Raw genomic sequence first — 26,556 nt, 5'->3', positions numbered from 1 at the left:
ACTTCAGATTGGAATGAATAAACATGAACTGTTGACTAATCTTGACAGTCCTGTTACCAACCAGAATTACCATCTATGTTGTTTACTCCATTATTCCATTCATATATATCATTGTTGATTTTACTATGCAATGCAAATTGCACCGTTTCATCCAACACAATGCAAGGATAATGAAAATAAAGGTATTCTTGGATGTGAGAGCATTTATCTAGGATGGTGAGTTCAGCTCAGTTATTAACCATATTTTAGCTAAGATTTGCCGTGTACCCACCACCACCACCACATTCATTCACCATAAAAGTGGGTGGGATATTCAGAGACTTTCAGGGCAGGATAAAATTCTAAATATTTTCAGGTGTGGGTGGTAAAACAGGCAGCAGCGTTGCAATCAGTTTAATCCCTATATAATGCTGCAATCCTAATCCTTTTTACCTGGAAGTAAGACCCACTGAAATCAATAGAACTTACTTCTAAGTAGACATGGTTAGGAGTGTGCTGAAAGCAACAAGCTTTTCTGATCAACAACAAGCAGATAGATTCTAGCAAACACTTCTAATTTCTCTGTGTAACTGGACACTAGATAACCAAAACAGTAGATCTTCTACCATTCTAGCTCTGCAAGCCCATTTCTGTCTTCATATAGAATATTGGCGACACTTCAGATACTATGACATGTTAGAAATGCATGATGCTGAAAACATTTTTGTCCTCCCAGGTGTTAAGTACTTTCATAGCTGAACTGAAGCAAACATCACCAGGGGAATTTGTTGGAACCAGACAACAGGGCAACATTGTTTTGAAGGTCTATGCAGCTAATGCTATAGCTGTGATACTTTAAAAGAAAAAACAACAACTGTGTTTTATGTTTAAGAAATATCAAAGCCATCAGGGACTGTCCTTAAAAAGACCCCAATGTGTTATATAGGGTGGCTTATCTTTTGGAACAACAAGGATAGGGTTATACCCTGTAAGAGACCTATCTATATCTTCATGCTGTAGGTAGTTTCTGGAATCTTCCTAAACTATGCATATTTTTAACTTCATAGATAGAAGTGCAAAAATATTTTTAAATACAGTTTGGATACTCAAGCAATGCAGGTTACATATTTTAGGGTTCTTAACAATAGTTATCAACTTTGTGTCATTTTTATTTGTCCCTAAGTTAATGAGCAGCCCTGTTCCTGGTTTTCACATAAGACTGGAGAAATGTTGGCACTGCCTCTGAAATAAACCTTTTTTAAAAAATGAATTCACTCGCATAAATCAGTTTTTATATGAAAAACTGGCGTGCTTCAATTCCTGAGAATGTTGTATTGCTTACAAACTGGGCCAGAGGGTCGATACAGTAATAAAAACAAAACCCAGAAAGTCATGATTTGTATTGACGGATTGTATATCTGCGAAGAAAGCCGAGCACAAAAAAGGTTTCTTTTCCTGAATTTAGTAGATCAGATTTCTCTATTATGCTGCTGCTACTTACATATTAGTGTAAGGAACGATACTAAAGTAAAATGAAACTGAAGTCAACAATATTAATACAAGGATGTTTCTGAAAGAAATGATAACATGGTTGCCTCCACTGTATACTGAAAGATGTCATTATCTTTCCAAAACAGCTTTATAAAGATGTATAAATACATACTTCAAATGCAGAACTTCAAAGAAAATACTGTCTTATGAGAAGCTATTAAAGCTTCAAATGCACCTTCATTTTACAACTCTTGTAAATGGCAGTCAGAAGCTACACACTGATAACCGTGAGCCTTCTCGTGCATGATCCTCAGTAACTGCAGAAAGCACCAGGGGAAGCAAAAACAAAACTTACAAAATTAAGTTTGTAAGGGGATATTGGATCAATCCAGTACCGGTTTCCAGAGCTACATTGGGAATGGGTGCCTCTGTCTGTTCTGGGAATCATTTAATAGCACAAGAGCCCTAATTTAACAGGATATTTACTTTTTCTTAAAGATCATATCATTGGTCTAAAGACTGTCTGAATACAATTTGGGAGGAGGGGTGTATTTACACTTTCAAGTTCTATTTTAACGCTTTATTGTACATATAGAAACATTGTATGTGTAAGGTAGCTTCCAATCCTGTAGGTGGCAATGGACTGGGGAACGTAGGCAATTTTCCTCTCACCCCTAGAGCCCACAGCTCTCCCCTAAATATGTTTTGTTGTTGTTCAGTATGATCACATTGCATCTATATTATCAATATTATATAGCATCCAATTTGCTGAATCAGTGTGAAACCTGTATAGATTATATATTCTGTTAAACTGGGCAGACACAAGATATCCTCATATACTTAGAATGCACTTAGTATTGTTTGACTTCTTATTCCTTATACACGGTAGTAACAAACCACAAAACATAATAGTAATGTATAGAATATTCAGATTAAGAACATCTGAATTCTGTGATAAAAATATTCAGTATAACAAAAGGAAACACAATTTGTACTGTCAGAAAATCGCCATATCGTAGTGAAAGTCTGGGAATCAATAGGGAATTGTGTAGGAAATATGGGAAAGATTCTGTATTAAAAATCCCTGTCTCAACTCCTGAATGTTTTCATTTTCTCAAACTGCTTTCTGAGCTATAAGCACATAATTTCCTTCAGTTGCTGATGCTTTCTTAAGTAAAAGAAGGCATACATCTCTTTTTTATATCAATAATGGAAAAATGAAGTGCCTGATTCTGATATTCATGACAGTTTTCCAGAATAAAACAATTATTTATTTCTGCTCTTTTGCTGCAGAAATACTGTTTGTTGGTAACTGTTGTTTACTGTTGTATTCAGAAACCTGTCCACCTTGACTTACACAGGGTGCCATAATGCTCAGCATCATTTAATCAGTAGCATATAAATCAGCCTGCCTCCCTACCATGTAATTTGTGTTCTGTTTATTCCTTACAGGTGAAATCTGTGCTTTTAAAATCCATGGACAGGAAATGCCCTTTGAAGCTGTGGTGCTAAACAAGACATCTGGAGAAGGTCGTCTTCGAGCAAGAAGTCCAATTGACTGTGAACTGCAGAAGGAGTACACATTCATCATCCAGGCATATGACTGTGGCGCAGGGCCTAGTGGAACAAACTGGAAGAAATCTCACAAGTGAGTGACAACTGGGAGAGTGAGGCAGGGACTGTGGAATGTATTTACAATTCATGCTGAAGAGAATCTTTTAATGCTTTGCTTGTCAATGCTAGTGGAAATCAGATCAAAGTACCTTTATCACAGGAGATGATTTTTCAGCCTGTTCACTTCTGTTCACTCTTCCTGACTGCCTGAAATTGACTTCTGTTTATAGTGAATTCAAATGACACATTAAAGGTCCTAATAGGACTCTGGATCAAACTGTCTGCTATTGGAAAAGCCCTACCATTAAATAAATTGGTGACTTTTTGAAACATAAATACTGAGTGTTAATTGATCTTCATGTAATCAAATCATATTGAATTTCCTTGCTTCTTCATCTTCCTTTTTATATTTTCAGCATTCCTGCAGCATTGATTATTATGTTGGTGGGCATTCTTATTTATGTCATATAATAATCATAGATAAGATGGAAAATGGTTATTTTGTGCAAGCATACAAAGTATTTATGTATGAAATGGAAAATATTGCTTGATCCAGATTTACACCTTCTTTAAGTGTGAGAGGATGGGAACAGTTCAAGAAGCTATGATGCTGTGATCCAAAGAAGCTTAACAAGTTATTGCCATAGGGTTCTCCCCAATCTTAGTTCTACTTAGAGTAGAACCAATGGAATTCATAGGCATGACTAATATGGGTTAATAATAATAATAATAATAATAATAATAATAATAATAATAATAATAATTTTATTTATATCCTGCCTTCCCCAGCCATAGCCGGGCTCAGAGCAGCTAACAACAATAAAAGTAACACAGCATTCTAAAATCAATTCATTTAAAAATCATTTAAAAATCAAATTAATGGCAACCATTGGGCTAGAGTTCTGTGAGGATTACCAAAGGAGGGGTAATGGCCAAAGGTCTGGTGGAACAGCTCTGTCTTGCAGGCCCTGCGGAAAGATGTTAATGGGTTTACTCTGAGTAGAAAGTTGGCTACAAACCTAAATCTCAAAATCTGAGTTATGCAAGGCCACTTGTGCAGAGCTCTCTCCTAACCCCCTTTCTAATGTGTAGTTCTGGTGGCATCACACGTAGCATATACTCCAAAATTTCTCTGATGAAAATAGGGATATCTCCATTCCATAATGAATTAATTAATAATACTCCACCCATCTGACTGGGTTGCCCCAGTTACTCTGGGTGGCTTCCAACATATATAAAAACATAATAAAACATCAGACATTTATAAACTTCCATATACAGGGCTGCTTTCAGATGGCTTGGGAGTCAGATAAGTCCATACCCTCCAACATTTCTCTGATGAAATCCTAAGGAAAAAATGGGACATTCCAGGATCAAATCAGAAACCAGGACAGCTTCTGTAAATCCAGCACCGTCCCTGGAATAAAGGGAGGGGTATACAATTTGTATTTCCCACTCTGTATTTTTCCTAATTTTGCAAGGCTCAACCAAAGATGGAATCACGGACAGGGAAAGAATAGCAGTGCATGGGGTGGATTCTGATCCCTATAGCAACAGAAGAAGAAGCTTTTGTAGCCAGAGTCAGTAAGTGTTCCACCCTTCCAGGCCAGGTGGAAATAAGCCAGCAAAGCAGGAAGATTTATTGATCGTTGGGGAAATAATTTGTTTTAGCTAAACTTGTTTCAAATCAGCATAACGGAAAGAAGCCCAGTGCCATACTCTTATTTAAAATTTAGAAATTGTTCATAGACTCACAGTGTTTCATTTTCTACAGCAGTTCTTTGTTTAATTTGAAAGTTGACATATTTGAGCACAAAGTAATGCAAATACAATGGAGTGCTGAAATGTAAAGTCAAGTAATGCAATAATTTATTTCAACAGAGCCTCAATTTAATGCATATATTTTAGTTTTTACAGCTATTTCTTGCATGGGTTCCCATTCATGTTTAACTTTTGCATTTTCTACATGTCTTTCCTCTTATTTGATTGTAAGGATTGTGTGAAACTTGCTTCTACATTTTATTCTACTTAAAATAAACATAAAATATGTACATTTTAAATGTTTACACTTAATGACAGGCTTGGAATATGCATTGATATTTGCATTCTATTGTGAGACTCAAACTGATCTCTCTTCGTTTTAGGGCTGTGGTCCATATCCAGGTAAAGGATGTCAATGAATTTGCACCAACTTTTAAAGAAACATCCTATAAGGCTACTGTGACAGAGGGAAAGATCTATGACAGTGTATTGCAGGTGGAAGCTATAGATGAGGACTGTTCTCCTCAATACAGCCAGATATGCAATTATGAAATTGTCACAACAGACGTTCCATTTGCCATTGACAGGAATGGTGAGTTCTTACCGTTGCACAGTTATGAATTCTGAGCCACATCTTTATTTATGGGTTTTTCAGCTTGCCTTTCAGGGCACAGCCCTTCCCAGTTGACTCACAAATTAGAACTGCATAAAACAAATAAATTATAACAATTCCAGTCTGAAAGCTGCAAGATTTTAAAATTCCAGCACAGTACACTACAAAAATGTATTCAGCATGCATTTAATGACCCATACAGATAGGACCATATGAATGCATACATCTCTAGGGAGAGAATGCTGTCATTGCTAAATTGGCCCACTCCCTAGTACTCACCAGCTTGATGAAACTTACTTGACTGATGTACAAAGTAGTCCTAAATATAGGAAGCCAGTGGAACTCTTTTTTCAGGCAATCATGTTTTGACTTTTCTCAAGATAGTGTTTCTATTCTGGTGGGCACTGACTACATCCCTAGTCAAGCTATAATATTTTGTGACAATGAAATTTGAATTTTTAATCCGAGTTTACTTTTAACTGAGTGTTCTGTAGGAAACTGCTTGAGTTATTGTTGTGGGTATCTGTTTGACAGCATTTGTGATACCATTAGCATTTCTGTGAAATCTCACCAGCACCAGCTAGTTCCATGCCCATATTTTTTAATGCCCATTTTAAAGTATATTTTTAGAACAGTCTTTATAGCGTCTGATGGCTTCAGTGCTGGAGTAGTGGAAGATATGAGAGTGCACATACCATACTTTTCCGTGTAAAAGACTAGGTTTTTAAATTTAAAATAAGGTTAAAAATCTGGGGCTGTCTTATACATGGACAGTGCATATGCCCATTTTCTAAATTTAGGGTCCCCAAAAGTAGGGGGCATCATATACATGGGGGGGGATCTTATACACAGAAAAATACGGTATATTCCTTTAAAAAGAGGTGATATACCCAAGGTCATCCTTGTGCTACTCCCATGACGTGTATTGCAAATTAATTGACTCTTCATTCATTATTTAATTATTTGCTGGCTATGCACTTTTCCTTCTTCAAAATATAGAAATTCCTCAACCAACAGCAATGTGCACTACACCCTCCTATAAACCCAAAAGAGTGCTGTAAACGTAATATATATCCTGTGCTGCTATTTCTCCTGTAGCAAATATATTTTCCCATCCATCATGTGGGACAAGATGTAGCGCTATTGTCTCATTTTAAAGAGAATCCATAGGAGCATCACATGAAGACTAAAATGTGGATTCTTGAGCTCTCTCTCTTGGCAAAAAATCATTAGTTCCATCAAATTTAAAACCCTCAGTTGTGTTTGTTTCTGAGAACCACCACAAGATGACCACTGTTTATATCCCTTACTACAGAGCAGGGAGTAACATCTCTTTTCCACCAGAACAATTTAATATTTGTCTAATTTCAGAGATGAGCATCTTTTATATTTGAAGTTCCATCTGAGGGTTGCCAACACTATAAATTAAAAGTGTGCACAGGGCTTTTGTTTTCTCTTAGCAGCCATTTCATGCTGCATTGCTTTATCAGAAGCATCTCCCCCATTTGACATGGATCTGTCTTTATTTGAGCCGATTTCTCACAGAGCGCAGCTGAGCATCAAATCATAATAACCAGTTAGCAACAGTAAAATGCAAATGGTGGTAAAGAGAATCCCTGCTCTCATTACAATAGCATGAGTGGAAGGGAAATGTTTTGAATATTGTATGGAGGGAGCAATCAAGATGATTGAAATGGAGTTTAAGTAATCAAGAGCTATTTAGTATAGCTGTTTTTTATTGGAGTGGATGCAATGACAAGGAATTTTAAAAATGAAGTATAAGGTGCACGTGCTGAATAAAATGTGCACGTGCATGATTCCTTTTGTATTTCTAGATAATTTCTCTTTATTCCAAATTTTGAAGACAATCTGAGTATCTGGAGTTTTCAGTTTTGAAACATTTTGTTTTGAGTACTGCATAATTTCAACAGATTTATCATGCTTGCTTGGGACATGCATCTCAACACATCTGAAAGCAATTATCTCCATGTTCAGGAACATAACTGAATGAGAAGAGTAATTATTCTGATGGTAGGGGAACCTCTTCATTTTGCCATACCTGGCTTTATCTATGCCAGAAGACAGCATGCTGTCAGCCTGGTAGAAACTAGCACATTTAATCAAATGCATAGGGGTGCATCATGGCTAATGTCAGAAAAGTTTATCTTGATAGTAAAATCCCAGCTGCGCTGTTGCTTCCATTTACTGGGGGGAAAGACAAAGTGGCAGTGAGATTGGAGCTGCACTGGTGGAACCAACCAGACATGCTGGCATACTGAAAAGCCCCAATATCACCACCACCGCACCAATCCCCATCATAGTAATTGGCAGTGATGTTGCTGCTGGGAGGCTATTATTGCCGTTCTGCCCAGTGTATGAGCTGCTCCTCCCAAAATGAGAGCAGGAGTAGAATCCTTAGGAGCAGAATGAAATTTTTAAAAGGCAAAGGAAGTATGAATTCCTTTGCCATGACAGAGCTTTTATGGGGTAAGGAGTGATGAGGTGCAGAGACAGAAAGCCCATTTAGGAGTTCTAAGAGACTGATTTCTTGTCACTGTGACTGCTTTGTTGAAATCACACTGTGTTCAGGGTTCAGAAACCAGTTATGATCTTAGAAGAAAAATGGCTGAAGAGGTGTTCCCAAGGGAACAAAAAGGGTGGTCAGTAGGCCCTGAATAGAGAACACTAGACATTTGGTGAGTGTGTGTTGTTGCTAGTCGATGACTTGTGAGGTTATTTCCTAATTGCATTAGGAAAATTGGGACATTGACTCTTAGATGTCTTAAGATTTCCATAGCCTGAAGCACAGAGGGCCAGGATCACTCCTTTCCATTTCAAGCATTTAAAATAGGTTCTTTTTCAGATAATAACAAACAAAGAATACACCCCCCAGGACAGTGCAATATTATATTCCAACACCAAATATTCAAATGTTCAGTACAAGCTAGTTTTCTTTTGTTTTTCTATAAATCTCCATGAAATGCAGGTGGCCTGTATCCATTAACAGCATATGAAATAAAATATGGTTATGACAAGTCTCATAGCTGTCATGAGATGGATGAATTCCTGTACTTCTACAGCAGAAATGATTGCAACAGAATTTGAACTCTGATGGCATGTAATGTAAGATTGGACTGGTCAGTGAAGGTTGAACCATGTGTCCTATCACACTATTAGTGAGGGTGACCAGACTAATAGTATGTGATGTACTATGAAAAATGTGACACAGTTTATTTTATTAAGTAAACCCCCAAAGTAAAATGACTTTCTTCAACCAATGGATATTGCCAAATCCCACCATCTTTGGAAACAAAGGTACAGTGGAGGTGGTGAGGGCCTTGGTACAGCCCTAATAAAACTCTCCTTGCTTGTTAAACCCTCTGTGTGTCATTGCCATTCTTTGTTTCAGAGATGAATAGCCCAACTTATCACTGGGAATTGTTTTAAGAGCAGCTGGGTTACAATAGCAACAGCAGCAGTATCCCACCAGTTTTGGTATCCTCCTCTCTGACTGTGACTACCCTAATCCTAACTCATGGAGCCTCAAACCTGGAAAACTGTCTGGCAGAACAATGTGCCCTGAGTCACATCATATGTGGCAGGAACTGGCAAGGGTATCTGAGAACACCTGTCATGGCTATTAACCATTATTTCAAGTGAGCAGGTCAGGAAAGAGCCACAGAATGGACAGGCAGCATCTCATGGTTCTCAAGCTGATTCGGGAATTGCAAAGATCCCGAGTTCTACTGCTGTCGCTGCTGCCACCAATTCCATAGACAGATACAATAGCAAAGAGCAGATATTGAGAAGAGCTTCTGATATTTTACTTTTCTGTCCTTCTAAAAAGCATTGTAATAGGATAAGTGCTGGTAAAGTCTTTCTCTGATTGGCATCTAGACCTGCCAGTCATATATCTCCACACTGACAAGGGCTTTCCTTTGATAGAAAGACTCAGGTTAGTTATCAAGTGGTTCTGAAGCTTTGTTCACCTTGTACCACTTTGGTCTGATTCACTTTGGACCACTTTGGTCAAGAGCCTGTTTACTTTGGAAGCGATCCAAATACCACCAAATCAGTGTGCTCTAGTTTGCTCTTCAGACTTCATCCACAGCACATCCACACCCCTAATGTATAATCATTTAAATCTAGTTAAGGGTGAGATGGAAGATGAAGTGTAACAGAAGCTTATCCTCACATGATTTATAATAATCCAAAATTTAGCCAGAGTCCTGGCAACTCCTGCTCTTCACTTTCTTTTTGTGATAACACTGTGCCCTATATACCTCACTCATTTACTTGGTTAAAAACTTTGCTCTTCTAAGCCTTCCCATTCCACGGACAGTCCAGTCTCTGAAGGGCTCTTAAACCCCATCACATTGTAATGGATAGGGGGGGGGGGGAATTAAGAAACCAATTCTGCTCAATTCCTTTTAGTCTCCTTCACAGGATGAAGGCCCACATGTCTTTTTGTTTTTTTATTTTTTGGTGCGGAATTTTAAACTCCAATAATGTTATCAATACACACATTGATTCAACAGCCCAGGTACATGTTTTAAACCTGTGTCTCTGTGTTAGTATAGGTTGCTTGCTGCATTTTCTTCATCTGTAGAGGAATGTTCTATTTGTGTCATGGGATAATGAGCACAGAGCACTGACTCACATTTAAGAGAAAACTGCAGCCCCTGCAGCTTCACCTGAGCCCTGTAGAGCTGTGGATGACTGTTGTGGTGTTTTATATCCTTTCCTCCTAGGCACTCCATGGCTCGAGTAGTTTCCCCCCACCTGATTAAAAGTGTTTGTAGAACTCCATCTTGTACCCCATGGATATATCAGCTTGCAACTTTTTATTCAGCTGTAGGGGATATTAAGATTGATGTGATCATTGGGACTGTGTTTGTTAAGAGCACTGTGCAAATAGAAACTGTGCTTATAATGTAGCCCAAATGTACAGAGGACCTTTTTTATATTTATTTAATGGCTAGAGTGACTGCCAGACCTTGGGAGAGAGGTAAGTTGCTAGCTATTTAGCTGTCACAAGAATGAACTCGTTTCTGATATTGTTCTCCTGGAGGCTGTTTTCAAGCTGGTTGAAGTCAATGGCAAGTTGATGGAGTGATTGCCATCGACCTGAGTGAGTTTTGGAATGAGTGCTCATAGACAGTTACTTTTGACACGTGCTACTAAAGAAAAGTTGGGGGAAGGAAAAGAGAGAGAGAGAGAGAGTACACACACACACTTTGAATTGATTGATTGATTATATACCTTCACACCCATTTTCTCCTATTTCCTCTTCATGCTGCAGCCTACAACACTACATCACGTACTGTTATGGAAGTACAGAAGTTGCAGTGGGAATGAGGAGCAGGCTCAGCTCCCTTCATCCCACAGAGGTTGGGATACATGACCCATTGTTCCTGTTTCTACCACAGGCTGCAAAATCTGTCCTAAGGGTGGGAAGAACAGGTCGAGTCCATGGCAATGCATGGCTTTTCCCTCCCTTTCCTGTCTTCATGATTGTACAGAGTCTATTATAGTTACACAGGGTAGGCACCAGAAGTGGATCACTGCCACTTAACAGGAGGGAGAGGGTCAAGGCACATGGAGGTCTGTGCAGCTTAGGCCAGAGCACCAGACACACTCTTCCACTGTTAACACAATGTGCCAAACTCCCCACCACCTCAACCGACACCCTCTCAGTAAGTGGCTAGGAAATTAGTGTTGCCATTGTGTCCCACTAGACAAGTCGCTACTGGTATTAGGCACTTAATGATGATAATCAGAGATATTCTGCTACTGGCATATGTCAACATTTGCTGAGTTTCCACTTACTGTATGGCCTACTTACCACTGATCTACACAGGTTCTGTTTAGTTTCAGATTAGTTATTTTGCATATTCATTTTCTTTACATGGATTTATTTAAATTCCGGATGTGTAAAATGGTGTATCTAGGGGTTTGCCAGGGAAACTCATGATTTACCTCTGAATCGGACCAAATGGCAATTGGGTTTTCTGTCGGTCCATGCTTTTTAAGCATGGGACAAGTCGAAGTATGGAGAAGCCATAGAATCCTATCAATTTCCAACTCTCTGAGCTGAGGTTCTTGGACTTCAGACTTTCTAAGCTTTGGAACTTGTACTAGATAAAGTTGATTTTTACCTGTGTATATCATGTAAGCTGCCTTGTCAGGCTTTGCCCTAAAAGGTTCCCTAAAATACATTAAATAAACAAATACATCCAGGTGTTTTGCCTCATGGGAGCTGGGAATTGGGTCATACTTAGCATAAAGCTTAAAATTTAAAAGCTAAGTGGAAAAAAAAATTAGTTAAATAAAGAACGTGTAATAAATCTATGATCAACCTATATTTTAAAAATCTCCAAATGACCTTCCAGAAAAATCTTTTTAAAATACTCATAATTCTTGAATTGCATCTCTTTTTTAAAAAAAGCATTAATGAACTTCAAATAGCTTTAATGAACACACTGATGATTTTTTAAATCTTGGGGGCCAGTTGATATGCCAAGGAAGTTCCAGAAAGCTGCTAATGTTGATTTATCCAACTTCAGTGTCTTGGGAATTCTCCCTGCAGATCACAGAGTAAAGCATTTGTAAAGCGAACGCAAAGTAGACAAAGGAATATTTATAAAAGGAAATGTTAATAAAATAAATACACCAAATAAATAATAAGCAAATAACAAAAATATGATAAGTAGACCCATTGTATAAAGTGCTAACTTGGTAGAAGAGAAGCATTATTTAGGCAATTTGTGGAAACTATTTGCTTTTGTGATTTTAATAGAAACTCAGTATGTTTCTACATGTCTGTGAGTTCATATACCAAGCTAGTGCCAAATGTATTGCTCTGATTTCCTTTGGACCAGATCAGTGAGGCTGGGGGGCGGGTCTTAGCATCTTGGCAGCCCAAGACCTCCATACACACTGCCAAGGCTTGTGTCATGGGAGGTCATTTCAGTGTGGCAAACACAGCAATTTGACTTCACCCCTGGAGGCGCACTCCATTCTCTCTTGAGACAAATAGATGCCAACAGAACAACATATACTATGGGTGCCGTCCAATGCCTCTTTATTGAAACTTCAGCTAGTGTAGAATTTAGTGGGCAAGTTGCTCACTGGGGCAAGACAGTTTGAGCATATTATACTGATCCTCTTCTGACTGCACTGGCTGCCAGTTAGTTTCTGGCCCAATTCAAAGTGCTGGTTTTCACCTGTAAAGTCTTAAATGCCCCAGGACCGCAATACCTCTATATACCGCCTCTCTATATATGAACCTACCCAGACCCCGAGATCATCCTCTGAGGCCCTTTTTCATGTGCCTCCTCTGCAAGAGGTCTGGTGGTTTAAGACTCAAAGCTAAACGCCATAGTTATTTTGGTTGGAAAGCTTAAAAATCATAACTATTTTGACAAAACTATTTTAGTCATGTAATCCACTTTAGTGAATATGTAGACTACAGTATATAGACATGAATACATGTTGAAAATGTTCACAGCTTCAGGATATGAGAAAGATTAAACATTTCTTTGCTACAGAAAACTTTAATCTGTTAGCACACATAATATGAAATGTATATTAAGGTAAAGGTACCCCTGCCCGTATGGGCCAGTCTTGCCAGACTCTAGGGTTGTGCGCTCATCTAACTCTAGAGGCCGGGAGCCAGCGATGTCCGCAGACACTTCCAGGTCACGTGGCCAGCGTGACAAGCTGCATCTGGTGAGCCAGCGCAGCACACGGAACGTCGTTTGCCTTCCCGCTGGTAAGCGGTCCCTATTTATCTACTTGCACCCTATTTATCTACTTGAAATGTATATTAGAGTCTGCCAACATTCAGCTTGCAAAGGAACTGTCATTCACCAAAAATGGCCTGAATTAAAATGCTGAACTCATTAGTTAAAGAGACTACTTTAGAATCGTAAGGTCGTCTACCGTTTCCGAAGGTGGGAACTGCAAGTTCCAGTTCCCCTCTGTTCCTTTTTTTCTTGTGAACACTGCCATTTCTTTGTTACCAGGACAGGTGATTTGTCACATTTATGCTTCTGTCAGGTTGATTTTGTTGCTGCAGAATTTTATTTTTCGTCTGGTAGCACAAAATCCTATCATTTAAAAAAGCTGGTCAGATTCTCCAAAGAGATGATAAAGGAGATGCTTTCACCACCAACTAACTTTTCCAGTGTATCCACACAGGTAGCAGAAAGTTTGATGAAGGATACTAGAAAGACAACAGACTCTGGAGTGTCACTGTCACTTATTCCTGATAATTAATGTTGCCTTTGTAAACCAGGGCCAAAGTCCATGATATTTGTGCCGCAGCGGGAGTCAGGAAACAGAGGCACCATGGACACATTGTTTCTCCTTGAAAACCCAATCACATATGCTGAGATTCCATAGCCTGTAGGAGGAACCCTAGCCTAGTGGAGCAGCTCAGATTTCATAGGCATGGGATCCTAGGTTTGAGTCCAGAATATAGCTTCTGCTTTGACATTATGATGTGGATGGGGCTGTTGATGGTCATGGTTTCCTTCTTCTTAATCAAGGGAATGGTGGTGGGGATTTTCATTCTCCTGGCACTTTAATCAGTGGAAGTTTTCATCATTGTCAGGGGTGTGCTCAGAGTATGTAGAGCTAAATGATTTGATATTTTTGTCCTGCCCTTTCAATGGTAAATGTAAAGGACCCCTGACAGTTAAGTCCAGTCACGAACGACTCTGGGGTTGTGGCGCTCATCTCTCTTTACTGGCTCAGGTAGCTGATGTTTGTCTGCAGACAGTTTTTCTGGGTCATGTGGCCAGCATGACTAAGCCACTTCTGGTGAAACCAGAGCAGCACACCAAAACACCATTTATGTTCCCGCCGGGGCGGTACCTATTTATCTACTTGCACTTTGACGTGCTTTCGAACTGCCAGGTTGGCAGGAGCTGGGACCGAGCAACAGGAGCTCATCCCGTCGTGGGGATTTGAACCACCGACCTTCCAATCGGCAAGCCCTTGGCTCTGTGGTTTACACCACAGTGCCACCCGTGCCCTGCCCTTTCAATACCACCTATATATTCACCTCATCTGGGCTGTCCTGCCAATGAAGTTGCACTTGAACAATGGGCACACCACCATTTCAGAAAATCTGTACCAGTCTGTCTTTCACACGGCACCATATCTCACATTCCATAGCATGGCAAGAATTATGCCTTATCTCATTGCAGCTTTATTATAGCCTTTCAGCCAATGTATCTCATATCTAGATTTTTGCCCTTAATGTATAAATAACCATATGGGTTTTTTTCACTAGGGCGGCACTGAATATTTTTTTCAAATTACGGTATGTCTGGATTCTGTTTTGTTTCCTGTGTCTGTTGAACCCAGTCCTGAAAGCATGTGCTCCACCCTGTGTAAGAAAGTAGTGTTATTTTCAGTGTTTGAAGGCGGAGGGGGGAAAAGGAAAGTTAGATTAATAAGAAGCATTTGGGAAGGTCAGATCTTTCCTTTTGTCCTTTCTGCCCCCACTTTCTGTTATATCTGAGTCCTTTTGTATACTTCAGGCAATTATTGCTGCTTTTATTATATGAACCCAGGATCTTGACAATGAAGCAATTGCAGTTTATTGTCCTGTTTCACACCTGCAGGGAATATCAGAAATACCGAGAAGCTGAGTTATGACAAACAGCGTCAGTATGAGATAATGGTAACGGCTTTTGACTGCGGGCAAAAACGTGCAACTGAAGATGTGTTGGTACGAGTTGAAGTCAAGCCTGTATGTAAGCCCGGATGGCAAGGTAGGGATTGTGTATTGTTCTTTCTTTGGAAATGTTGACGATGAATCTTGAGATACAAATAAAATGTTAACTCTTTAAAGTTGTAGAATAGTGGCAATTTCTCTTTTTTTATGTAATGCGCTTTTCAAGTGATATAAATACTCAAAGCAGAAAGCAATGACAAAACCTTGAAAAAATACTTCAAAACAAAATAATTAAAATATAGGGGAAAGCAGGGGAGATAAACCAACTAGTTCACTAACAGTTAGAGGCTTCCCACATTCAGAGAGCAATCCTACAGCATGGTTCAGCTCTGTCACAGGACCTGACAACCCAGTGTAACTTAAGCTGGCAAAAAGGGTAACTCAAGCACTACGTTAAAGGCTTGTTTTTCCTCTGCTAGGCTTAGGTTGGCTTAGCCAGCAGCGGCCCTGTTCCTGGATCCAGCTTCTTGTGCATAGGTTTGCTCCCGTAATGACCAGGTGCCTGGCTAAAGCAAGAATGACACCGTTCCTGGGATGCCTCCTAGTATTCAAGGGCAGGCAGATGGGCAGCTCACAAGGAGCAGCAGCAGCAGTAACAGTGATCACTGCTTCTTCCAGGAGAAAGCATCAATTCATGCTGTAGCCCAGGGCCCCAGCTCTTACTTGAGGATACCATGTGCTGGCAACAAGTCTGCCTGTTTTGTTTTGTTTTTAATTAAAGTTTTTGTTACAACTGAATAGTGCCACATTCTAGCGACAGATGCTGGGGTTTGTAGTCATAGCATCCACTTCAGCAGGATTGGGCTTTCAAACCACACCTGCTTCCTCTTATGAGTAGTGCCGGATTTACGTATAAGCTAAACAAGCTATAACTTAGAGCCCCACTCTCTTGGGGGCCCCTCAAAAAATTTAAAGGAAAAAAACAACTGGGTGTACATTTCCAAAATATCAGATAAAAAAACAAATAAAATAAAACCTACATACAGCAACAGTGTTTTGTGTTGTGTATGAGGAGATTTCACCCCTCCCATATCCAAGAATCTGCTGATGAGTCTGGTGATTTTCCAGAGAGGAAGGGCGGTGTTCTGCTCTCTACTTATTCCGCTCCAGCCTAACATCAGTCAGTCAGTCAGTCAGTCAGTGTGTCGGAGAGAGAGACTGCGTGTTAGAGATTGTGTGTATAGATAAGGTTGCTGCTAAGAGCAGCTGCACACTCAGTGCAGTTCAGCTTTTTCATTTAGCTCTGTATATAGTTGTATTATAGTTGTAGATAGAATAAAGAAGATATTCTACAGAGCTGCTCTCCGAGTCGTTTATGCTCTGCTATACTCTGCTATACTCTGCTGTGCGACGACTGTCTTCTTATGGAAGTGAATCCGGCGCTCACAACTCTAAGCTGTGAGTCCACAGCACTTTGACCTGTTCCTGTGCAGAAGGTGGTCTCTGGAAGTGCTACCCAGCTCGCCTAGCCCAGTCGGGGCTGAAGTGTATGAGTCCAGTTGGTGGCACTGGCTCAAGGGTGATGCTGACAGTGTAGGCTCCTATGATGTAAGTAATGGGCCCCGCCTGCTAGTCTGCTCCCTAAAATATCACTTGTTTGCTCATATCTATATATAGGGGGCCTACATTCTGCATGTGCAAATGGCTTTAGATACCTATTAGGTCCATAAATTACCATATAGCATATACTCAACACAAAAAACAGTGACAATTTGTTGTTGACAAAGGACAGCTGGACATATAAAGGGCCCCATTACCTTCAATAGCTTAGGGCCTCATCAGACCTAAATCCGGCCCTGCTTATGAGTACCCCCTTTGTTATTGCTAGACCTTATTGCTACATTTTATTGCTAAAACTGAATGAATCTGAACACACATCTGGAAAAAGGTCCTCCCATATTATATGTTCAGGATTCAGTTCCTAAAATGCTTTAGTTTGAGTTGATGGGTTAGGTTTCAGCCTTACGTACTACTGTTGGAGGCAGTATGCCTCTGAATGCTGGTTGCTGGGAATCTGGGATCACAAGTAGGAAGAATGCCATTGCCCTCAGGGCCTTCTTATGGAATTCCCATAGGCATCTGGTTGGCCACTGTGAGAACAGGATATTGGAGCAGATGAGCCATTGCTTTTCTTCTGTTCTTATTACTCAGCTCAGGGAACACCAGGTACTGATCCCTATTTCAAAGGAGCAAATATGTGCATTCCTCAAAAGTTAGGATATCAATGGTTTTCTCATATGTTTTAGTATATTTCTCTCTCAATGCAGAGAATACCTGAGATGCTTTGTTTGTGTGTTTTGTTTCTGATGATTTGTGACTAGTATGTGGCACCACTCAAAGGTTCATTTTTAATATAAGACTTTCTTATTGCAACTGATTAAGTGTCAGATGTGACCTATTTAATAATCCATTGGGATCAATGCAGAGGTAGAGCATTTGAGGTAGGAAATCTAGGTCACACTCCTTTGTGATTTCTACAGGTGCTTAAAAGTTGTTTTCTTTTTTTTAACAGAGAGCAAGCATTGCTTTTAATGGATAGGGGCATAAATCTGGAATATCCCCCCCCATCCCATTTTGGAAACAAGAAACCTGTGTGTAGGTGCAGCAAAGTGTGTAGGTGGGAAAGTGCAGCAAAATGTATTTGATGTGATTGTCCACTTATTTATTGTTATTTTATTTTTAGTATTATTATGGCATGAACAAATTCAAACTTCAAACAAATTTCATATCCAGGATTTTGAAATAGTTAAGTTAGTCTCCCCCCACCCCCACCCCAACTGCAAAGGTGATTGCTGCTTTTTAAAAATTCACAGCAGGTTTAGCCCTAACAAATAAATTACTGCAGGACAGAATCTGAGCACTTGTCTCTCAATTCTTCTAAGCTTTAGAATCTGCAGTCTAGTGAACTTTCAAAAAAATGGAAGAAAAGCAATGCTTATCTTAGAGATATAAACTTGTGACCTTCTGATCTCCTGATGTGCAGTGCCTCAAAATGGAATTCTATGAAATAAGGTATTCAAAGGCTGAAACACCAGAAGTGTTTTCTTCTTCAAGATGTATTATAGCTATTGATCCTTGACTACTTAGACATTCTTTGTGTATGTGGCATAGGCTCAGCAGGGCATTGATGACCTGTGATATGTTCTGCAACTTCCTGTTTCATTGATATTAATAGAGCCATAAAAAGCAGTACCTATCCTCTGCATTCTACTTATTTATCTTGGATATCTTGGGGTTATATTCCAGATTGCACATATCCTAAAATGCCATTTATTTGGACCTTGTCAAGTTTTTCATTTTATCCAAGTTTCATAGAATGTATAAATCAAAACATCTGTAGGCTATTTTGTAAGGCCTTTCTGCATAGTAAACTTTCCTGATTCTCCAGGAACCTTCATTATGTGTCTTTGATAATTGGGTTGGATGTTTCCTTGATTTAATTCTTCATCTCAAGATCTCCCTGACCATTTTGATCAGGGGGACATTTGCATATCCACAGTACTAAATTATTCTTGGGGTATGATATTACCACCTGCAATGATTCTATAGAGGAATCTGCCGCTTTTGAGATTTCCAGCTTTCAGGACTCTGTGAATGCCACAGAGTAGACAAACCTTTAGTAGATAAAGTAACCAACAAAACCTTATGCCAAAGAAATGTGGAGCTAGTAATAAATGATGTGTTTTATGAAACAGAAAGGCAATAACATGAAAAAGTATACCTCTTTAAGTCATAGGAAATATTATGTGCATTATTTATTCTTGTTTTGCAGAGGAATCAAATTTTGCTGTAGGACAATGATTGACACTTTATATGCTGTATTGTGATAAGGTGATAGAAAGATAGTGTCCAAAATCAAACAGCTGCTGAGTTTATGTATGAATTCATACTGTTGCTTATATGCGGTACTTTGCACTAACAAGTAAATACAAAAATTGCAGTGATCATCCATCACAATGAAGGGTGCACAACAGCAAATGCTCTTTTAAAAAAAAAGTTAGGATGTAATTTTTAATCAGATTTATCAATATAATTCAGGTCTTGTGAAACTGGGATATAAGAAAATGTAGAAAGAACATGCCAGCTTGCTTCAGTGCCATGCTAGTACCATGGGGCAGCCCAATAGTTCTATGTATTGGGCTTTGAGGAGAATGAAAGGCATCAAAGTATGCAATATGAGACCAGACACCTACCTAGTCCAGCATCTTGTTTTCCACAGAGGCCAGCTATTATGAATCTGATAAATCTCTAAGAACATGAAGCAGCAACCCTGTATAACTGTTGCTTTCCTGCTGTTCAGAGGCATGATGCCTTTGATCCTGGAAGTATTATATAGCCGTTGATACTCTTATCCTCCCTGATCATTTCTCTAGTCCCTGATCCTACAGTATATTCTAACTTCTACATGTTCGGATAGGCTTGCCTAAACAAAGATGTTGCAAACAGGTGCTGGAAAGAATACAGTTGAAGGTGCTTGCCTTATGTTGGGGACTTCTAGAGCACAGGAACTGCCAGGCTAAAAGATTGATATCTTACCACTGTAGAATGAGCATTATGTGGCACTTGTAACAGGGCCAGTTCTGCAGGTGGTGTACAGCAAAAGACTAACAAACAAAAACCTTTAAAAGCAGTACAGAATAACTGCTAAAATGACTGGCTATATGTAGTTAAGCTCATAGCACGAGTAACTGTTTAAAACTATTCTGCAGCCTTTTGTGCTCCCAGTTAGGCAGTTACTTCTCCAGACCCTTTGTATGCACTTTCATTGCACATCAAAATTTGATGCTTGCCCCCTTCCTCACAACAACTAGGAACACAGCCTTGACTGAATGGATTTGGCCTGGAGTGATCTATGCATGCTCATCCTTCCCCATCTATCCACATACGTTAAACCTTTGCGTATCCTCTGGCTATTTCAGTAAATAAACTGGTAGTATCTTGACAGTGAAGAATAAGACCTTGACCTCCTTGCCGTTGAAGAACACGCCATTTCAGTAAAATCACATTGTCCCTGTCACTCAAGGCTTCAAATGAATTTATTTGCGTTTATATAAGAATATTTCATTTTCCCTGGATCTCATTAGGAGCAGACATTTTAAAATTGCTGCAGAAGGGAAAGGTGGAGCTGAGAAATTCATTTTCACAGATTTCACTCAACATATCCAAATGTTCATGTTCAATTAGGGATATCACATAAAAACCATGTTCTCTGCTTTCTGTTTAAGCAGTGGACACCAATTGCGCCGCAGACAGAGCTGTTCAAAAGCCCCCAAAGGTGAAATAGTAAGGCTACAGAAACTCTGCAGCCCTTGAGCCATGGCAAAGGGCACATCCCAGGGAAATGGCAAGCCTTTTTCATAAGAGAGCTGTGCAACATTGAACTTGTCTGATCTAGTTCAAGGAAGATGATCTCTGACCTGCTTGAGGTGAAGCATAGAGAGAATACCTTAGGCAAGAGCACTACCATCGTGTCACATGACTATAGGTGGGGCCTGGGACAGAACTGGATCAGCACTCTTACCTAGGTCAGCTTATCTAAATCTTGGGTCCCTAGCTGTTGTTAGACTACAATCCCCATCATCCCTGACCATCAGTACAGGCTGGCTGTGTCTGGAGGGACTTGTTGTTTGGGGGGACCAAAAGTTTGGAAAGGCTAGTCTAGGGAATATAAAGCAGTACTTCAGCTAATTATTATTTTGGGGTTCAGGACTTGGTGTGCATTGCTTCAGTTCTGAAGCACACAATTAACATTTCTCTTCTCCTTACCCCCACTCCCCAATTTCATGCTTTGCAATTGTTTTTACACTCCTGACTTGCTAAAGCAAAACAACAAACAGAAAGTATTTGCCTTCCCTTTAAAAAGGAAATACTCAGAGCATGTGCAGGTTTTGCATTTTAAACTCACTTCGATCATAGTAGCACCATGACTGTAGAAATAAAATGGAGTTTTCTCCTGCTGTCTTGATGCAAAACTATTTACTTGATAATAAGCACTGTTTCGTTGTTGAAAAGTTTGACATTTTTTCCAAGCAAAAACAGTAAAGTGTACATTGTAGCTGTGTATATTTCCAGCTGGCTTCTGCTGACTATAAAACACTTTTAAAAATAAAAAGAGAGGTAGGATGTTGTGGTGATCTGCCCCAGCCCCAGTGAGTCTCACCATGTCCCTCAATCCACTTGCTAATGACACACCCACTTGCTACTGCTTTTATCATTTGCTGCTCTCTGAGTGGGACCCCTGAGCTTTGGGTTCCTAGATCCCAGCCCCCCTCCCAGTTCTAGGCAAAGCTACAAAACTCAAATTTTATTAAGGAATTCTGCTTAAGCTATACTCCCAAGCTTTATTAGCCAAGTTTAGGAATTGCTCAGCAGCTTTGCTCCAAGTCTCATAGAATCATAGAATCATAGAATCATAGAGTTGGAAGAGACCACAAGGGCCATCGAGTCCAACCCCCTGCCAAGCCCCTGCCAAGAACCTTTCTTGTACGTTGTTAGTTCAGGGACTGCATGGTACTCTGAACATTCTTCAATCAGCTTTTGCACACTTCCTTCTTCAATTGAAAGTAGGAGTAAATTTTTGAGTGGGCAACAGTCAACTTTGGCTCATCCATCAGAAACTAAAACAATTTCCGCATGAATCTTAGAGTACAGTCCCAGTAAATCTTTTAAGAATGAACTAAGGAACTGGTCATAACTGAAGCAAGATTTGCAATTTAAACTCCATTTACACTTAAATAATCTGAGCACGTTGTTCTCTTTCCTCCTTGATACAGAAAGTTTCTCATTTGCGTCTTCAATCAAACCTTGAAGTGAATGAACATTTGATCTGAAATGAGTTTTATTCCATTCACCGCATTCTTATGTGTGCAAGGCTAAATCAGACTGACTAGATATGCATATTATCAATGTGCACTGTCTGGAAAACCTTACAAATGAAATATCCAGATGTGCAGATTAGTAGAAGAGCTTAACTGGGATGGTTGCTTTAAAGAAACATCTGCAGCATCTAAACATCTCTGTGATAATTAAGCAATATGTTTGCACAAAACCCATTGTGCAAACCTGAAATACATGCATTTATTTATATAGTTTTAATAGACCAATATTTTGAAGGGATCAAAGTCTCTCATCTGAAACTGTTTGCAAATTCCATATTTAGTCAAATATTTGAAAATAAAACTCTCTGGTTGAGAAGGTCAGTGTGCTACATGCAGCACAGTGTGTGCTGTTGTTGATGGTTTAAATCTTCTGGGTCACCAGACGTCTGGCTGAACAAACTCTGGATTAGCCTGTGAAAGCTATGAACCTGAAGAATTCTTTCATAGACAGTTTGTAACTTGCTTTTATTTATGCAGTTATAGATATTATTTGGGGGAAAGTTTACACTGTTTTTGGAAGCTGAAGCCCTTTGTGACAGAGTCTGGATTTGAAATAATTTAATTGTAAATGTAGTTATTCTGGTAGCTGCAGACTAATCCTCAGAAGACTTTTGCTCATGCTCCAAAGAAACAATATAAACTGATAATTATTGTCTAGAGACTCTGCAAGTCCTAAGACTTCAGCCCTGGATGGCTGAACGCCAGATGGATTTTCAGGTTTCAAGTTATATTAATAGCTTGCATATTTTCTCTTTAACAGCAATATGCTTTGTTTTCTTGGTTCTCTGCTGGGGAAATTGTGAACAACAACCATTCCAATTATAGAACTGGAAGAGAGATTGGAGATCATATTGTCACACACACCTTGCTCGGTGCGGGCTGTACCAGGCTACACCAGCCCTGTTCCACTTTCTATCAGCTCTCACTTTTAGGAGAAATGTCCTAACAGCCAAAATCTGTCATTTTTGTATGTGGCAGGCCTTCAGATATTTGAAGGCAAGCTATCATGTGAGGTCTTCCTTTCATTTTCTCTTCTTCATGATAAACATAAGCAACTCTTTCAATTGTTCCATGTACAAATTGAGTTCCAGACTTGTTTCCTTCTGTTCCCTCTCCTCTGTGCGCACTCTAGTACAGGGGGCAAGGAGACCTGCATGATTCAAAGGGAAGTAGAATTCTGTATCAGGGACATCTGGAAATGAGTGGAACTGTTCAGAGGGGTTAGGACTGCATAGGGGAGGAATAGAGGGCAGGGTGAGGATGGATAGGGGTGCAGCATTGTGTAGAGGAGTTGAGTCAGTGTAGAATGATCAGGGCTGTATAGAGGAAGGGTGGAATGGATAGAGGGGGTGGGGTGTCATAGCAAATGAGGTTGTACTGGCAGCACAGTGTCTCGTTGGACTGGATTTTGGAGGTATGCTTTTTTATGTGTGGTTCCATTTTTTTGCCTATTCAAACCCCCATACCATCCTGGTCCCTTTCCCCTGGGCACACTCCAGGTTTTCAATGGCTTCCTTGAAATGTGGCATTCAGAAGTGGACATAGTACTCCAGATGTGGCCTGATCACCAAAGAATATGGTCCAAATGTTATTTCTCATGATTGGAGACATTAATCCACATTTACCCAAATATGTGTTTCAGTACTTTTCTTTGGCTCGTACAAGTGAACAGTAATAAGAATAATAATAAACACTGGATAATGGACATTCAGATAATATGTTTTTGATACTTCTGCCATAAATTTATACATGTTTTAGGAGTAGGGCAGGTTCCACCAGTCTGGCCCTCTCTGTGCTGATTCCTAGCTATGCTGGTGCAATATGGGCAGAGTTGAGCAAACTAATAGTATCTACAGAACTCTGTATACATATACATTGCCTTTTGGGAAGGCTCTGCGTATAAAGTTATCCAAGGCTTTCACCAGTATCCCAAAGTCAGTTATGCAAATTTTACTCAGTTTTTTTTAAAAAAACAACAAGCAATTATTTGAACTCCATAGCAGTGTGAGTGATGGGATGAAACCATGCTTCTGACACTGGAATTGCTGCTGCTTGCCATGATGGGGCAGGGCACCAGTGATGTTCCCTCACACCATCCTCAACCACATAAGCCAAAGTGATGCTGGTTTTGAGAGGGTGGCTCCATCCCATCACATGTGTTGCTTCAGCTGCAAATATATTGACATTTCCTGTTTGTTTTCCTGTGTGGTATATTTGACTGGAAATGCAAACCAGCCACCAACAGAAATGGACCTGATGGGGCATGGCAGTGGTAATAAATAACATTTCCTGCAAGTATATTAAAGAAGAAGAGTTTGGATTTGATATCCCGCTTTATCACTAGCCTAAGGAGTCTCAAAGTGGCTAACAATCTCCCTTTCCCTTTCTCCCCCACAACAAACACTGTGAGGTGAGTGAGGCTGAGCGACTTCAAAGAAGTGTGACTAGCCCAAGGTCACCCAGCAGCTGCATGTGGAGGAGCGGGGAATCGAACCTGGTTCACTAGATTACGAATCCACTGCTCTTAACCACTACACCACACTGGCTTCAACCAGTGATTCAACCACACCACTCTGTGATTCAACTGCACTTTTTAATGTTCTGATTATGAGAAAAAAACAGCTGAGGGAAGTTGTGACATTCATTAAAGCAAGGAGTGATAATAGAAACTTCTATTGGAGCCCAAAGGGAAAGTGTTAATCATAGAAACATAGACACTCATTCTAAGTCAAGCCGTTGGTCCATGTAGATCTGTAATTTCTGATACTTGGTTTCTTGCTCATTCTACTTTTCTGTTTGCAAAATTTATAAAATACGAATAATTTTATTCTTGTGGAAATCATTTGATAGTGTTGGTCACAATACAGTGTGAATTAATGTTGTTATTCTTTCTAGACTGGAATAAACGTATTGAGTACAAGCCTGGTTCTGGGAGTATACCGTTATTTCCTAGCATTCACCTGGAGACTTGTGATGGACCTGTTTCTTCTATTCAGACCACCATTGAATTGCAGACTAACTACATTGGAAAGGGCTGTGATCGTGAGACATACTCTGAAAAATCCCTGCAAAAATTATGCGGTATACCTTTAGCATTTTCATGAATTTACTTGGCATTGCTATTTTGAACATTTTGATATTTACACAGGGGTTGCTTTCCAGGTCATTGAGCACACATTAGCCAACTCTGCCCTCTTATGTCTCCTTTTCCTGTCACTTCCGGGTCACAGTGATGTGTGCATGTGTGGTTGTGCAACAACTGGACACGCGCAAATCAGTTCTTGCCTGTGTTACAGACTCCCTAATGTGTATACTTATGGGCTCAAAAGTGCAAGCCTGGCATTATCTCTAAGTTGAAGCAGGCAGAGTCAGAACAACTCCTGCTTTCTCTATCTCCACTTCTGCTTTAACATGCAGTAAGATCTTCATCTCCAAATGCCAATTGAGGCTAAGGGATTCCTCTGCAAATAGCCCAAGGAGAAGTAACAGGCTGCTAGCTGTTACGCTATGCAACCTCTATGCAAGCAGGAAATGCAGAATTGTGCCCCTTGTTTCTGTCTCCCACTTCATTACTTTAGCAGCTCATATATTTATATCAATGAACTTGGTGAAGGGCAGTAATAAACCTCTGAACCCCTCTTTTTACAAAATCTGAAAAATTAAAGAAGTTATTCTAGTCTGATGATCCTGCTTAATTTGCATTTTGCCAAATGTGCCAGCGTTAATAAAAGTGAAAGCAACTTCTCACAGAGTAATATTTAGGACAAATCAACATTAAACACACACACACACACACACACACACACACACACACACACACACACACAGAGAGAGAGTTTGGTGATGTGCACAGTATTGCTTATTGCAACTGAAGAAATAAAATTTCTTTTGGAAAAAAATTGTTTTCGCTGGGTAGAACTCTAGGCAATTTTGCAATGTTTATTATAGATTATGCCATCTGGGTAAGCTGAGCTTGAAGCTTTCCAGTAGGTAACATCTGTGTATTAGGGAGCACAAGCTGGTATATTACGCACAGTTAGCGCTTATAAAATAAATGCTGTCTTTGTACACGCTTAAAAATGTATGTAGTCTTATTTGTTGATGTTGTTAATTGAAATGACATGCAAATGAGGGAATTAAGTTCATTAAAAATTTACCCAACCTTTAAATATAAACCTAGGGTGGAAAACCTTCCAGAAAAATTCAGTGGAGCACATGTTTTGCATGTAGACACTCCTAGATCCAATCTCTGGTGTCTCCAAGTCGGGCTAAGAAAGATTCCTGCCTGGAAAGCCACTGCCAGTCAACCCTGACATTACAAAGCTAAATTGCCTGACTTGGCATACGGCAGCTTCCTAATATTTCAGAACAGTGATACAGTTCTACAGTTCCTTCAATTAATTCTTTAGATATGCATTTTGGATGCTAACATCTCACACTTGGGACCCTGGCAGCAAAGCTGAGAAGGGGGT

At 39.7% G+C, this 26,556-nt stretch overlaps 1 protein-coding gene across 1 annotated transcript in view; it reads left to right on the top strand.

Moving 5' to 3' along the window:
* CLSTN2 (calsyntenin 2) overlaps window positions 1-26,556 on the top strand; it is a 357,738-nt gene that overhangs the window by 251,106 nt on the left and 80,076 nt on the right. Inside the window, exons 3-6 of the mRNA XM_081192584.1 lie at window positions 2,923-3,118; window positions 5,229-5,437; window positions 15,094-15,243; window positions 24,980-25,165. Coding sequence (XP_081048710.1) covers window positions 2,923-3,118; window positions 5,229-5,437; window positions 15,094-15,243; window positions 24,980-25,165 — 741 coding nt within the window. The remainder of the gene's footprint in view (window positions 1-2,922; window positions 3,119-5,228; window positions 5,438-15,093; window positions 15,244-24,979; window positions 25,166-26,556) is intronic.

This window comes from Podarcis bocagei (genome assembly GCF_964188305.1).
Source record: "Podarcis bocagei genome assembly, chromosome: 4".
Taxonomy (NCBI): domain Eukaryota; kingdom Metazoa; phylum Chordata; class Lepidosauria; order Squamata; family Lacertidae; genus Podarcis; species Podarcis bocagei.
Note: the sequence above shows the minus strand (reverse complement) of the source record. Positions and strands in the feature narration are given on the sequence as shown.